The sequence below is a fragment of the Schistocerca nitens genome, chromosome 9, assembly GCF_023898315.1.
Source record: "Schistocerca nitens isolate TAMUIC-IGC-003100 chromosome 9, iqSchNite1.1, whole genome shotgun sequence".
Classification (NCBI taxonomy): domain Eukaryota; kingdom Metazoa; phylum Arthropoda; class Insecta; order Orthoptera; family Acrididae; genus Schistocerca; species Schistocerca nitens.
The window spans coordinates 347,009,658-347,026,679 of NC_064622.1; the positions used below are offsets into that span (position 1 = coordinate 347,009,658).

At 36.4% G+C, this 17,022-nt stretch overlaps 2 protein-coding genes across 3 annotated transcripts in view; one reads left to right on the forward strand and one right to left on the reverse strand.

The window, feature by feature from the left end:
• LOC126203065 (39S ribosomal protein L44, mitochondrial) overlaps positions 1 to 17,022 on the reverse strand; it is a 644,782-nt gene that overhangs the window by 42,645 nt on the left and 585,115 nt on the right. Inside the window, exons 2-3 of the mRNA XM_049937303.1 lie at positions 16,430 to 16,527; positions 1,200 to 1,305 (exon numbers count right to left, since the gene is read on the reverse strand). Coding sequence (XP_049793260.1) covers positions 1,200 to 1,305; positions 16,430 to 16,502 — 179 coding nt within the window. The 5' untranslated portion in view covers positions 16,503 to 16,527. The remainder of the gene's footprint in view (positions 1 to 1,199; positions 1,306 to 16,429; positions 16,528 to 17,022) is intronic.
• LOC126203068 (zinc finger CCHC domain-containing protein 17-like) overlaps positions 16,661 to 17,022 on the forward strand; it is a 71,990-nt gene continuing 71,628 nt past the window's right edge. The window contains exon 1 of one of the 2 annotated variants that reach the window (XM_049937306.1): positions 16,661 to 16,981. In XM_049937306.1, the coding sequence (XP_049793263.1) occupies positions 16,925 to 16,981 (57 nt within the window). In that variant the 5' untranslated portion in view covers positions 16,661 to 16,924. The remainder of the gene's footprint in view (positions 16,982 to 17,022) is intronic. The other variant, XM_049937307.1, reaches the window with a different exon arrangement.

Consider the following 17,022-nt stretch of genomic DNA (forward strand, 5'->3'; position numbering starts at 1 on the left):
ACCCAGCCTTCATGTCACAAAGAGCGCGTTCTGTAGAATGTTTAGAGTCTTTTAACAATACAGTAAGTATATGCATAAAAAGGTGTATCAAATAACTTTCTTGCTGCTTCCGAGGGGTAAATGACATTCTAAGAGTAATGAATAGGGTACAGATAAAACAGTTTTGTTAGACAACAGAAAGGATTTTGTATGAACATACTACCATATAGTAAAAATAATAGAGTAACAGTAAGACAGCAGCAGTGGTAGGTTGTTTTTGCTTTACATACAGATACAATAAAAGGCCTCTAAAAACAGGTATTGTAAACAGTTAAAATATAGTGCAAGAAGAAAGTGTTCACTTATGTATGAAGTAATAGGGACACTGAAAAACAATTTTTAGCTGGAAGAATGACAAATACATAACATATGCAAAAGCATAAACACAGACCAATTGAAAGGATGAAGTCCAGAATTGGCTGAAAAGAAATGCTTGTTGTGATACATGAAATGTATCTATTTTCTTAGTTAAAGATTTACTTCCATGCATCTGACATGGATAAAAAATAAATAAAAATATTTTAAAAACCATCCCTTATTTAGTATATTGCCAATTTTGGGCTGCAATTGTTTTTCTTGGTGTTTGTACCTTTGGTGTAAATTCTGATTATGAAACCATATAATAGGGACAATCTTTTACAACAGACTAACATTTGATTTTAAGATGGCTAATGTAAATACTTTAAAGAATAAACTGAAGCTCTTATTAATACCGAAATGCTGTTAGTCAACAGAATATTTCAAACTGTAATGTCTCACTGTAAAACTGGCAGTTCATATAACCATAAGCTTGTTTTTGTAACAGAAAACTGACAATTTATGGTCTTCACTTTTCATACTAATACATACAGTTATCTGTTACTAGTAAGAGAAATATAATTAGTACAACTTAGTATCTCAATATAACTAAAGCTACGACACTGCCTCAAAACTGGCAGCTATATGGACAGAAAATACATAAATATGTATCTGTAGGCCTACTCATTGAGTGAAGCCCCATTTTTTTTGCACATATAAGCACAGCAACTTTATTTCTTGCCCCCTCTCCACACGTGTGTGTGTGTGTGTGTGTGTGTGTGTGTGTGTGTGTGTGTGGGGGGGGGGGGGGGGGGTGGGGGGGGGGAGGGGGGTGTTTAGTGTGCATAAAACTGAAAACTTACCATTCCAAAAAGGAGGATCGCTTTTGTATTGGTTCTGGACCAAGTCTGTCTTTCCTCTTTTTCAATTCCCTCAAGGTAGGTGCCACCCAACGCTTCACTGATCTCTCTAGTGGAAAAAGGAAAAGAAAAAAAAATCATATACACCTAGAAAATTTGTTGACTAGAACATTAACTTCAGCTTTTCTTGCTTACTTTTCAAAACTATTTAGCACAAAAAAAAAAGAGTAACTGCAAAGGAAGAGCAATATACATTCAACAAAGCTGCGAACATACCCTTTAAAATGTAACAATACATTTCACTGCATTGTGTTATTTGAACCAATCTTCAGTTTGTTCATTGCTTTGCTTCAATTCAACAATATAGACAAAAAAGGAAACATTATTCATATATAAATACTGAGTGTTGGGAAATATACAGTTCTTTCCCAAACCCACTGATCAGGAAAATAGAAACACTCAGTTCCTTCTCTAAAAATGTGTGTTTTTTTTTATATAATTTGTGCCAATTTGTGTTCTGTTTAGCCATAATTCTGTCTCATTTAATGGACAAAATGAATATTCTACAGATAGGAGAACTACATAGAAACTATCACCATGTTGCAAAAACGCTTTGACACTACTTACTAATGCCACCCTCAAGTCATGAAATATGAGGGTTGCCCAGTAAGTTGCCCTATTTTATTTCTCCACAAAATAAACTGTGCCTGTGACTCAAGAGGGCTGGCAAATTTGACTGGTACATGTTGACAATGCTCACACCAGCTTAGATGCAAGCCACAGTATCTTGTCATATGCTGCCATTTACCACTACAAGTATGTCCACTTGTGACCTGTGCTCTGTTTTTCAATTTTTCACAGTGAAACAACTACCCACTGGCAACACCCATCACGAGTTAACCTCTGTGTATGGTGAAGGCTGTAAAAACATTCAAATGGTTCAGTGTTACTGTCTACAGTTTGTGGAAGGGCACAAAGATGTGCTTTATGAACAGTGCACATGGAGGAAGATGGCAGATTATGGCAACATGCATTGGTGCCATTACTGCAATTTTCAATGTTCTCGAGGAAGACTGTCGCATTGCTGCTAATAACATCAAAATGTGGCTGCCTCCTGGGGCTGCAATTAAACTAACACTTCACAAAGATCCTGACAGACCATCTTCACAACCACAAAGTCTGTGCACGACAGGTGCAATGTTTGCTAAGTGATGTCCATCAGCAGCAACAGGTGGATTCGACCAGAATGTGTGTGTCAGGAAATGCATTAGGGACAGGGAGATCTGCTCTTCAAATGGCTTGTGACTGAGGATGAGACCTGTGTCCATCACTGACTTCTGTGAGAAAATATCACAGTGTGATGTGGAAAAAACCTGGGGAAAGTGCCCCCAAAAAGACAGAGATCACAAATTTAGCAGGAAAAGTTATGGCAACTATCTTTTGGGACTGTTAGTGGGTTTTGATCATTTAGTACTTGCCTCGTAGCACCATAATGAATGAAAATAAGTACAGTGATGTTTTGAGGAATCTGCGAGCTGCTGTCAAAATAAAATGACCTGGACTTATGTGTTGCAAAGTTCTCTTCCTTCATAACAAAGCTTGACTTCATACAGCTCACATAACCCAGTCGGAGTTTGGAAAATTCAACTGGGTAGTTTTCCTGCATCTTCCATATTCACCAGATTTTGCCAAATGATTTTCTCATGTCCCCCCCAGCTCATGGGTCATCTTGGAGGCAAGCACTCCAACACCGATGATGAAGTCACAACAACAGAGAAAAGCTGTTCACGAGCACAGGACCTGACCTGGTGCAACACTGGCTTGGAAAAACTTTTTGTCACATTACCAAAAATGCTTGGGAAAACATGGTGATTATGTAGAAAAGTAACAGAGCCACTGCATAATGTCAACAAAATTTGTTCAACATGATAAATTGTGTGTAATGTTTTCTTTTTTTTTAATAGGGGATACTTACTTATTGGATGCTCCTCATATAATCCAGTAGACATCATGTGGTACAATTTGACTGTCTAGTGTTGCTACTACCTGCTGCTCAACCACTTTACAGGTGGTTCTGAGCAGACAGAAAAAAAGGCAAAAATGTCACGACTGCACAGTTGGCCTGACAGATAGACCCAGGAATACCTGAACAACTTGGTATGGGTGGAAAAGAGCTTATTCTGACAGAGTGAAAGCAAAATGGGTGCCAATGAAACGTTAGCAGGCAACTGTCTCTTTTTAAATTAGCAGAAGAACTCTCCTCTTCATATGTACAATCGAGGAAAAAGCCTACTCATACATTCACTGTGACCACTGAAATATGTAAGGAACCAGTACAGAAGACCTGCCACATAAGAGGATGCAAAAGTTCAAACAAAATTTTAAAAAATCTATGTGTGCAGTGCAAGAAATTTGTATGTGGTCCACGAGTTGGAAGTGCTCAGTATGTCTATGCACAGCATTTTGACAAAGATGGTGGCTTTAATTGAAAACATGTAACAGGAAAAAAATGTTATTTTCACATAACTGCCACAGTGATTTATGCTCAATTTTCCTAATCAATATATGTTTATGGCCTGTTCGGAGCTTTGATTGAGAACAAGTCATAGAGATAAAAACATAATTTTATTTGCATTTGGAAGTTTAGTTTCAATTAATACTGTATTTACAATGTATTCTTTATATTGATCCTTCTTTCTTTAGTTTAATGTAGTTTCTACAGAAAAATTTAAGCTTATCACATTGGTAGTGCAAGCATAATACACAAGTGACATTTAAAGACACAGCACTGAATTAACTTAACAAATAACACTAGATAAGAGAGAAAGAAAGAAAAAAGAGAGAGAGAGAGAGAGAGACGTCACCAGTCAAAATGACCGATAGTGGTCTTCCAAATAGTTTGCTACTACTGGTCCTCCCACTGTTAATGGTCCAACCTGATGTGCAGTTGGCTAATAACACACCTTTTTCCCCAGAAATGGTAGTTATTAAGTCTATCTGGGGAAAATTATCTAGGTTTTCTTTTTTTTTATTATTATGGCAAAATTACAACTGAACTAGTGGAACATATATATGTGATGGGATTTTGTCAGAGTTTCATAATGATTGGGTAGATTTGAGTTCTGTGTTAACTTTTGGTGTCAGTTTAGATTACATGTATAGTATTGTCAGAGTTAATTTACATTACTTGTCTAATGTTGTTGTAAGGATCATTCCATATCAAATCAACGCAAAAGGATTTGACACTCATTGTCTCATATTTTGATTTGTTTGTTTTACGAATCTAATTAAGGAAGCAAAATATTTCCACTCTACCTCAACCCATTTAGATTTTACAACCTCTTAAAGTTTTTGGAATTTAACAGATATTGGATGTCATGCAAAGGAAATACAGGGTGTTCAAATATATAAAATAATTTATTTCTTCCTTGTTTACCAATGAATACTGATAAAATTTTATTTTTGTGTGAATTATTATGTAAAGAGATCAGAAAAGTGCACGTTAAAACAGCATGAGACTTCAAATGGGCACAAAAAAAAATCTTTAATTGCAGTATTCAATTTTTTTAACCAAATATGGAGAACCACGATAAGAGCACTATCATTGAAAGTGAAAAGGATAATCAAGTAACACTTTTTTATTCTTGTTCTAAAAGATACACTCTATCAAATGAGACAATAAAATTAAAGGATTTTTTACTCCTTTGTTTTTTCTTGCTTCAAAGACGAAAATAATTAACAAAATTCACATGCTTACTTCTAAGTGTTTGCATTTCCTTTTATTTAACAATATCCACTTAGCTTTAAAAATCCGAAAAGTGAAAGCAATGTGTAATAAAAACAAGAATGAATATCCTGTTTAGCGTGCATGCATGAAATCTATCCATGTAATATTTTGAACTTTCTGCGTGAGTTTTGGAATCAATAATGTTGCAGCTTTGCAGAAGTGCATAGCATAATATCACTGTTTTATTATTTCTACAAACTGCTGGGTAACAATCTTTTATACTGTGTACAGGTATGTATAGCTCAACTAGCTAGTAATTCTTCAGTTTTAGGCAGAAGGAAAATGATGTTAGCCAAATTTTCTCATCTAGATATTAAAACAATGTGAAAGTAGATGTCAAATACATATTCCAATTGACAACTGAGCTCAGTCTAACTAATACTGTGGACAACAGTTTTATTTTGTTGTGTAATAGAGAAATGCGTTGTCAGGGAAGTTACTGCGAGCCATTATTCTATTGCACTTAGATGTGTTACAGCCATTTAATATTTGTTCTTAACCCATATTATTTTACAATGCATCTTAAATTTACACCATCAAAAATATTTTTAATAATCTGCAATTTTTCCATCCCCTGCAACGTGGAAACCATCACTCCTCAAGAAAAAGAGAATTGAACCTTTTTGCAGGAAATTTAATGTAAATTAACTCTGTACTGGTAAACATTTTCACTAGATGCCACATTTTTGAGAAATTCAAGAAAACATAAAAAAGTGACCTTCACATGGCTCCACCCCCACACTCACATCCCACAGGTCAGGATTTTTCATTACATTCTTCATGATACTGTCCCTTACCACTGTAAAAAAATGCGGAACTATACCAGTTTTTTCTCAGGTGACAAGAAGGAAAGGTGGGACGTGTATACAGAGGGACCATACAAGCGAAGTGAACTTTACAACAGTATTATAAAAACGGAAGAGGACATAGATGAAGATAAGAGATATGAGACCCTGTGACTTATCTTAGAAGATAGATTAAGAAACGGCAAAACTATGTTCATAGCTTTTGTAGATTTGGAGAAAACATTTGACAATGTCAACTGCAATACATCCTTCGAAATCCTGAAGGCAGCAGAGGTAAAATACAGGGAGGGAAGGATTGTATACGACTGGTACAAAAAGCTTGGTAGTTTCACACCTTTACTTGGAACAAGAGGACAGTAACAACACGTCATGCCCGCAAATGAGGGCATTATTGTTGATGCTGCAAAACATAGGCCACACATCAGCAATTGGCACTTAGGTCATCAGCTGCAGGTCCCTTACAACACTGTGATGCCTGTGTGGGCAAAAGCCACCTATAGCGGATTCATGAATTGGTTCCTCCAGATTTTCCTGTAAGACATGTTTTGTCAATGATTTATCCAACAATGTGGCATGAGGCTTGCTTTTACAGCAATGGTGTTAGGGATGGGGTGAGACAACATTCACTTGCGATGGCACCCAAACTTTCCATAATCAGCATGAGTGGACAGGCATATGTCAATCCACATGCAACTGTAGAAATTACCCATCAACAAAGGTTCACCATCAACATCTGGGCAGGAATTATCGAGGTCCACTTGACAGGACCCTCTATATTTCCATAACATCCGAATGGGCAGAGGTACAGATGGTTCTCATGCAGAAGGCTGCCTCCTGTATTGGAAGATCTTTCACTACAACTCCGGTAACAGATGCACTTCGTGCACAATGGTGCCTCTGTCCATTTTAGTGTTCTTATTCACCAACACTTGATTCATCATTATGCTAATTGCTGCATGGTTAGAGGTGAACCAATTGCTTGGCCCCCATACTCTCCTAACTTAGGGTGGTGAGCACGAAACTAGTATAACTTATTCTTGTAGTAACTCTTATTTCTTCAGTCTGGACTACTTTAGTAAATTATTTCTGTAGTAATATACCCTAAATAACTGTTGGAGAGCTCAATTTCTATTTACTTCTTTAGTTGTAACTAAAATAGTAACACCTTTTTACTAAAGTGGTAAGCCATTTCTGCACACCACAGGCTCCTGGTTTTCATTTCTTCTTGCAAACTATTGATAGTTGGCAGACATTATTGCAACACCTGTTGAAAGTAATATTGTGTTGTAATTAATGTTATAAAGGATTATTAAAATTCAAAAAAGCTGAATAATATTGTATTAATGATAATATTTGTGTATCATGAAAAAGGAACGTGCTATTAATGGATAAATCTATTGTTCAGTCCTTACCTTCCCTATCTACAGTCACCACTGTCCATTATTGGTGAGTGACACATGTTAATTTAAGCAGCAACTGACAAAATATTTTTACAACGTGATACATGAGATAACAGGAACATGGAAGGAAGCAAGGACAATTTAAGCGTTAAGAAACATTAAAAAACATACCAGACAATTAAAAATAGTGTGGTTTGCTGAAATAAGAAAAAGTCCATAACTACTACTAAATCTCAAGCACGATCTCAAATTTCTAAAAAGGGAAAAGGACGTCCATTTTTTTAATTTTCAGCTCCTTGTACTGGCCATGTTTGCAGTTAAAATTTTGGGATGTGAGGTCAGCCAGTTACACAAAACATTGTTTTTCTCAGTACCCAAACATGTTTTGGCACCACTGTGCCATCATCAGTGGGTTTTCATTTTTATTTATTCTGCAATGTGAACATTTTGTTAAATGATTATAAAATTATGTGCATTTTTAGTTAAAACAACAGAGCTTCACACACACACACACACACACACACACACACACACACACATAAAATGCAAATAAAATTCAAATTTGGTGACAAACTCTCTGGTGAACAAATGAACACTGACTGGACTGGGACACATAACAAACCACAATCACATTGTGTTCTGGTGTAGAGAAAAGTGTTTTACTACATTATTTGTGGAAAATACTTGTTATAGTTACGTATTCATCACAACATCTCAGCATGATGCGAAGAATGGAAGTGTTTGCCACATGAAAACATAAGTAAATATGAAAATATGCGCGAAAACATCGCAAAAGACTAAATTACATTCTAGAAGACAGGTTAACTCCCAGCAAAAAACTTTCTCACCAACGTCGTTTGGTTGCAGATGACAAGCTACCTGTAATAATTAACACAAAAGTGATCCAGAAAATTCATGCTCACCAAATGTAAAGGTATTTACAAAAAGAAACGATCTGTTGTTTGAACTAAAACTGCACATTCATTTAACAAAAATGTTCACATTGCAGAATAAATAAAAACAAAAACCCACTGATGATGGCACAGTGGTGCTGAAACATGTTTGGGTACTGAGAAAAATGGTTTTTTGCATAACTGGCGGACCTCACATCTGGAAAAGGGATGCTTGGGAAAAAAGAGCAACTTAAAGTAATTTGGAAGAACATGAAAGCAAAGTGATAAAAATGAAAGCTAAATTTTATCAAGAACAATTTCATACTGGCAATGGAGTATCTGAGGCTAAAATACATTATAGGAGCCAAATAGTTGCTGATATGTTCCCCAAGTTTTCGAAGGAATAACTGGAGTTAATGACGACGACACAACTGAAGACAATGTGGTCCTTTCAAGTAACATCAACGATGATAACTACTCTGAAGATGGCAACAAACCTGATGAAGATGAAACGTTATCCCACAGTCATGAACCCTCGCTTGCATTCAATAGTTAGAGCTTATCAGAAGATGCACCCATCTAAAAAGGCAGAGAACATGTGGTTGTAGGTAAAAACAGGGAGTTCTTGGAAAAAGCAGATGAGATTACTCATTTAAAATGTGTTTAATACAAGAGAAATACAATGCGAAAAGGTTGTTAATTGAAAGACAAAGGGAAATCATGGAAGAAGAGCTTAACCTTAAAACTGAAGTTATGAATGAGTTCAAGAAGGAAATGGAGCAAACTTCATGTTCTGGTTCTATAGGCATTTTGCTAGAGAAATTTAGGTTTTTGTAAATTAATGTATATTTTATATGTATATTTCACTTGCTTTTTTTCAATTGTTAATATGTTATTGTTTTTCACATGACATAATATTTGTGTTTACTATTTCAGGATCAGTACATTTAATTTTTCTAATTACTACATTCTAATATTTATTTGTATTAGCAAAATTATAAAAGCAGACATCTAGTTTTTCTTAGGAATAATGCAGACTTTTTTATTGTGTAACTTTGTACACTGAGGTAATAAGCAGAATGAAAATGTTAATCAACGAATTGAAAAAATGAAAGAAAGAGTGAAATTTAACTATAAAATGTCCATAAATAAAATGTGTCACATTTCACTTCAGTAGTGACAATCCAGTGCCTTATTTATTCATTTAAGAAGGAAAATTCTTTACACCAACTTGTTATTTTACTAGAAAATTAGGTAAATTCTATTACAAAGTTGTGCAGGACTGCAGCAGCCACAATAACATTTCCACACTTGTTTCATTAATGTCACACTGTTATAGTGAGAAGTTGGAAACAGTTCTTCCACACACTGAATGTACACACTATTACACATCTGGTAGCAACATGGAGTCTGTTGTAGCGTGTTACAGCTCCTGTGTAGGAGTCAAAACACAGGAGTCATAAGATGGTTGGAGAGAGAATTTCCACTATCTCCAACAAGTAACCCATTATATTCTCAATTATCAAATTCTGTGGCAGCTCTAGTATTGTCCAAAAGGCATGCATCATGTGTGGAACCCAATCAATGGTTCACCATGTTCAAAATCTTTATACTGGCATCACAGATGATTTATTTATTGGTAGAAAAGAAAATCTTGCAATATCTATATGCATTGAAGTGCCAAAGAATCTGGTATAGGCATGCATATTCAAATAGAGACATGTAAACAGGCAGAATATGGTGCTGCGGTCGATAACGCCTAAATAAGACAACAAGTGTCTGGCGCAGTTCTTAGATTGGTTACTGCTGCTAAACTGGCAGGTTATTAAGATTTAAGTAAGTCTGAATGTGGTGTTATAATGAGTGCATGAGTGATGAAACACAGCATCTCTGAGGCAGTGATGAAGTGGAGATTTTCCCATAGGCCTACAACAATTTCACAAGTTACTGTGAATATCAGGAATCTGATAAAACATCAAATCTACAACACTGCTGCAGCCGGAAAAAGACCGTGCAAGAACGGGACCAACAACAACTGAAGAAAATTGTTCAATGTGACAAAAGTCCAACTCTTCCACAAAAAGCTGCAGATTTCAACGCTGGGCAATCAAAAAGTGTCAGCATGTGAAACATTCAATGAAACATCATCGATACAGGCTTTTGCAGCCGAATGCCCACTCATGTACCCTTGATGACTGCATGACACAAAGCTTTACAACTTGCCTGGGTCCAGCAACATTGACATTGGACTACCGATCACTGGAAACATGTTGACTGGTTGGACAAGTCTCATATCAAATTGTATCGAACAGATGGAAACAACCTCATGAATCCATGGACCCTGCATGTCAGCAGGGGACTGTTCAAGCTGGTGGAGGCTCTGTAATGGTGTGGGGGGTCTGCAGTTGGAGTGATATGGGACCCCTGATATGTCTAGATACAACTCTGACAGGTGACACGTATGTATGCATCCTGCCTGATCACTTGCGTATATTCACGTCCATTGTGCAATCCGACGAACTTGGACAATCCCAGCAGGACAATGCGGCACCCCACATGTCTAGAATTGCCACAGAATGGTTTTGGGAACACTCTTCCGACTTTAAACACTTCTGCTGGTCAGCAAACTCCCCAGACATGAACATTATTGAACATATCTGGGATGCCCTGCAACATGCCGTCCAGAAGAGATCTCCACCCCCTCATACACTTACAGATTTATGGACAGCCCTGTAGGATCCACGGTGTCAATTCCCTCCAGTACTACTGAAGACATTAGTCGAGTCCAAGCCACGTTGTGTTGCGGCACTTCTGCATGATTGCAGCGGCCCTATAGGATATTAGGCAGGTGTACCAGTTTCTTTGGCTCTTCAGTGTATTTCTGGTTGTGTTCCAGAAGGATGAAGTAAGGATATAAGTACACAATCTATGGCCCCTATGACTATGGGGAATCTCACAATTCCATATAATTCCCTTTTGTTCCTTGATATATTATTTTGGTTCTGTGGCATGGACACAAAGTGGCTTTAAGGCAATTAAACGGTTTATCACACTGTTAAAAGATCTTTCAGCAGTAGTACAATGGTTGTTAATCAGATCCCATGCTACGAATTTGATAAGTACCAGTGGGAATGATCCACAGTGCACAAAGAAGTTTCAGCCTTGGAAACAGAACAATTCCTGTCATTACTATGCCACAGTAACAGCTCCAGCATACCAAACTGTAACTCAAAAGATTCCTTATGTAACGCAAACAGCTGTTTCAAACCACTGTCATTCTACATTACAAATGGATCTCTTTTCTCCATTAAAACCCTAATTCTTGGCATGTCAACCTCTTCCTCCATCTCCATATATTATTTGCTGTCTAGGTAATCCATAGAATTTTATATTCAACATGCAGAAATTGAAGAATGCACCTTATTATCTAACTTGACTTCTGCTACTGCTTGGGGGTAAATTTTGGCCTTATTTCCTCCTAAAGTTACTAATGTGGTAGCACAGTCTTTGATGGTGCTCATGTTTGTACCTTACTGTGATGACATGAAGACTGCATACTCGCAGACAGTGGGCATTTTGAACACATCTCATACAGTAGTAAACTGGGTGCATCATTGTGAAAATAAACTGGTGTTTCTCACCAACTAGGTAACCGACTTCCATGTCTCCTACATGTGCTGAACCTCACTCTGAAATATTGCTGTGTATTTTTAGAACACCTTGTAGATGAGTGCATACAGAGTTACAACAGGACATAGGTTGGTAAGAAGCAATTATGTACAGAAGGGTACAATGAATACATCACACAAGGAAGCTCAGAAACCACATATGGATTCAGAATACAACAGGAGTATATTACTTCAGAATATTTAGAGGAGAAGAAGAAGGTAGAGTTGTAGGTAGTATTAAACAGGACACTGTATCCTAATTTACATATATGTGTGGTGTGGTGAATAGGATAGCGGACCTACAGAAAAAGGATGACCTATGCCTAAATGGGAATGACGGAAAAATTGTGCATATAGGGACATCACTGCTGCAGAAAGTTAAATGGTTGTCTGGGAGCATTTTTCTCAAGAAAGAGGAGCATTTTGACAGTAACTACAGAAGCTGGATACTGTTGGTTTTGAGGTATCCTCCAAAGTAGCAAAGTAAATGAACATACCAACTTTGATGATTTAGTCTGTATGCTAAGTCAATAACTGAATAACAAAGATACAAGCATGCGGGTGTTGTATGCAAGTCTTCATGCATGGAACAATAAGTAATTAATAATAGAATGACCACCAACAAAAGGTTGTTAACTGTTCATAACACTTAACTCCTTCAGTTTGGTAGCAGTCACATAAACAATAAATGCATTACTCACCTCCAAAAGCTCTAACGCATCTCACAAGTGTCTGACGAGGAAACTAGCCTAATAACAAGGGATATTTTGTTGCCTACAGTGACTTAAGTAGGTTAATATGTAAATATAGCTTTGTATGTTTTGTATACTCTTCTTAGGAGCAGTAGTGATCTGGTTCTTAAAACTTTTGTACTAAGGGAACTTCTACACTTTTTGAGATAAGCAGCATGGTTGCATTTATAGGAATTTTTAAGGAAGGTTATTTGGATTAAGTGTATGTGGTAAAGCTCTGTACCACCAAAGGTGTAACATGCATCCAAGCAGCAACTGTGCTTTATTCAAAGTACCTTAAAAGGATAATTAAGAGTTGATCCACACATGACATTATACTTATAATAACTAGAGTCCAGAACTTGTCCTAAACAAATAAAGAAGTGGTAACTATGTCATCGGTCTTCTCTATGGTTACAACATACATATCCGTACGAGACTGAAACGAGAAGAAATCCAAACAGGGTGCCATGAGCAGCTATGTACGCAGGTACACAATAATAATAATAATAATAATAATGATTACATAGTAGTGCCACCTGACATTTTTATAGGTTATGTACAATACACATTTATAGCTACTTAGGTTCATGTCCCATGGATTACTTTGCACAATAAATCTAATAATGTCGAATCAGTCATTTTACATTACAAATTAATTTGTAAATATGGTCACACGCTGAACATTTTTTCTTAATGTATACAGATGTAAGTTAGTAATTCCTACTCACCACTTTTTACACACTACAACAACAGAAATTCTTCTACTGAATATGAAGAGTTGTCAAGGAAAAACTTTTTCAGTCTGTTTTAAGGTTCTACCTTTCTGTCTGCCAGAAATTTTATTTCACTGGGTCAGTAATCAAAATTTTTTGTTGCATCATTGCGCCCCTTTTTGTGCTAAAGAGAGTTTTAATATGGAGTAGTGAATGTCTTTTTTCCGGGTCAATTGAAGTGTCTGATTCCACTCCTGCTTTGACCTGTGACATGATGGTGGTGGTGTATGTGATGTCACTATGGCGCAGTTTTTAAATTTGTTGTGTTTGTAGATGTCATGTTGCTATATTTTATCGGGCTCTCTAGTGATGGATTTGGACGTGCAGAGTTTACCATGTGGTACTGGGTTCAGTTGAGTTTTGGTTGTCATAGTGCTAATCTGGTTTTGAGTTTATGTAATAGGTGTGGTAACTTTGGCTGTGGAAGTGTTTTCAGTGAGTTATTAAGGTTTTCTTTGTTTACGTGTTTGATGTTTTTATTAGGTCTGATTAGTCTGGCGTAGTTGTGCAGAAACAAGCCTAATTTTTTTTACTGCTTTTTATTAGTTATGGATATGACAGTGCAGCTCACAAGTGTATCATTAGGTTCTAACATAGTTGACAATATAATGTCTGACATATAGTTTCTGCAGATGCTCGGTCTTATTGCTGAATATGTTGTCACGTTTTTGGCAACAACATGAGGTTGACAAGAGTTCCAGTGTCTCGGACCAGGGACATGGGACATATTTTGTGTGTGTGTGTGTGTGTGTGTGTGTGTGTTGGGATGAGGGGAGCACAACCTAGGTGGTATTGCCAGAAGCTTTTGTTGGTAAGGAATTTTTGTTTTGGTTTTCTTCTATAGTAGTTGTGACGTTTTGTGTTGCATATTTATAATTGGTCAGCTGTGTTTTAATTGCTGTAGTGTATAGGTATTCGGATTTTTGAGTTGTTGAGGTTTTGGTTCCACTTTTCGGAGTTGTAGGAGCTGGTTTTTTTGGTATCCATATATGCAGTTGAGTGATAGAGGTAAAGTTAAATGTCCAATTCCACTTTTTGGTGTTATAGATTTTTTTTTCTTTTTTTTTTTTTGGTTGAGCTGCATATCTCAAATCTCAAGGAAAATGTAGAATTCCTGTAGTTTTGTTGGTGTAGCAGGAAGTTGTAATTTCCATTTTTTTAATAGTATTTGTTTTGGGATGGTGCAGTGTTGTTGTTGCTGTACACTCCCAATTTTCCATGGTTATAGAGTTAGTTTCATTTTATTTTTGGAGTGCAATGTTATTGTCTCATTTTTATTTTTGTCCACATTTGTTGGCATTTGTATGTAATGATGTCATTATCATTTTGTGTACACTTGAAATAGCAGTTTCCATCATATTGATGATGTCATTGGTCAAAGCAGAAAGGTGGAAACAGATGTTTCTGTAATGGTATTGTAATTACATACATAAAAATTCCTCTTGAGCTACAGTGGATTATGTACAACAGACTGCCTGCTGTAAAATACATTATGCACCAAAATAATCTTTGGTGATATGTTTTTTGTCTAATAGATTTTTTTCTGAATCTATGCAAGAGTTTTAATTTTTATAACAAAAAGTTTATTAAATATGTGAAGCACATTAAATACTGTACATGAAAATGACATCATGCTAAGCTACAGATTAATAAGTTTCCAAAGCCATTATTTCAATTTCAGATTCACTGGGCTCCCCAACAGTAAACAAAGTTGTAGTCTTCTAACATAGCCTATGGTTTGGGCTAGACTACTGATTTGTCAGTCACCATAAACAAGATTTTGGAGCAGAGGGGGACTAACATCACATGGGATATGCAAAGTACAGTTTGCATCTCTTTATTCTACATACTGATAATGCCCAAAAAAAAAAAAAAAAAAAAAAAAAAAAAAAAAAAAAAAACCTTCTAGAAATGACTTTACAGATTATCCTACAAAGCAGTGCATTACATACATTTCAGTACCTCTATGAGATAGGCTATAGTAAATTCACATTTTCTGACAAGCGCATTCCCTGACCATCTACAAATTGCCAAAATGGCAAAACTTCATAAGACAGGTGTCAAATCAGATCTAGAAAACTACAGGTACTCTCATTATCAGGCTCTGGGAGTATCACAAAAAAATAATGTATTACATGTTACCAAAACTTCATAAGACAGGTGTCAAATCAGATCTAGAAAACTACAGGTACTCTCATTATCAGGCTCTGGGAGTATCACAAAAAAATAATGTATTACATGTTACCAAAATTTTTCGACAAAAACAACAGCCCTCTGATCACCTAGATGACCATCTAAGATCTACAAAATACCACACAAGTTGTAGCTACTTATGAAAGACTTTGGAAAGGAATATGAAATTGTGGACCACGAAATACTGTAGGAAAAGTATCAGTGGGTTTTTCAGTTTTCCTAGCTTGCTGAGGCAAATGCCGAGATGATCCTCTGGACAGGCAACGGCTGACCATCTGTGTTATCCCCATAAGCTCTCTGTCCTATTCTCTTAAAGCATGGTATGTATGATTTGTGTAATTTTTTTGCCCAAAGATAGACACCTTTTTACCTCGACAAATACTATATAGGCCTAACTGTGATATGATAATTGGATGAAGGAACAAAAATAAATAAATCAGAGGCACTATATTAAAATGGTTCACCTCCTCTTCACAGCTGGAACGGAAAAATAAAACACGATCTACAGGAAAATACATGGGCATATATCAAAGTCGAAAAAATATAAAGAGTGTGGTTCGCGATTAAAGGCATTTGTGTTCCATTTCTGGGGCCGGTATTCAAATTTGCGCACGGAGCTCTTCAGATCTATATTTCCCATACTTCTCCAACGTCCCTTCTGCTAATGCATCGATTGTTCCTTTGAAAAGGCCACAGCTTATTTTTACTCTCAGACTCACCCAATCTCAATACGTGGTTCGTATTTAATGACATCGACAAAGCGTCAAACTCTTATATTTCTTGCTTGAAAGAGGGCGTATCATGTATTACGGTAAAGTCACAAAAAGTGTCTTTACTGCCAATTTCCTGCACCGGAGGTTCTATCTTATGTTTTATTGTTGACAGGTGACATCTCTTTCTTCATTACTTATTCAACCCTACGGCAATAAAACTGAAAATCGGCACAATCACGACAGAAGTGGCCTGCTTAAGAACTTACGCTGGGTTACTGCAAGTAGGTCGCCGTTTCGGAGAATATGATGCACAGACAGCAGTTTTCTTATAGCTGCCATACTTTAGTAATCATAACACAGTATGGAGTATGGACTATGGGACTTCGAAGAAATGTAAACAAACCGCTCTGAGAACATAAAAACACAGAACTTTCGCAAAGATAACAGAGTAACAAAGTCAAACAATTGTCGTACAGCAAAGATGATACTAGACAAACGTAGTCATTTCACATTTGAAAGAACAGCTGTAGTACGTACTGCCGCGAAACGTGAAATAGTAACAGTGTCGAATGTTGTTTATGTTTAAAATGGGAGAAGAACCGATATTAACAAATGGTACTTAAGAGTTTGTGCGATTTCTTCGAACTTAAATATAAAATTTTTAATTTTGCCATAAATAATGTTAAAGAAATGAGGATAATACTAAAGATCGTACGGAATGAAAGGCTAAAATTGTAAAAATAACAAGTACCAAGTCAAACATGATGAAAAGTGATGAAAATGTGGATGAGCTTTTGAATACCATATTCTTGGGTGAGGTACGTATATACTATTTTTTTTGTCGGTGTAAACTCGTACT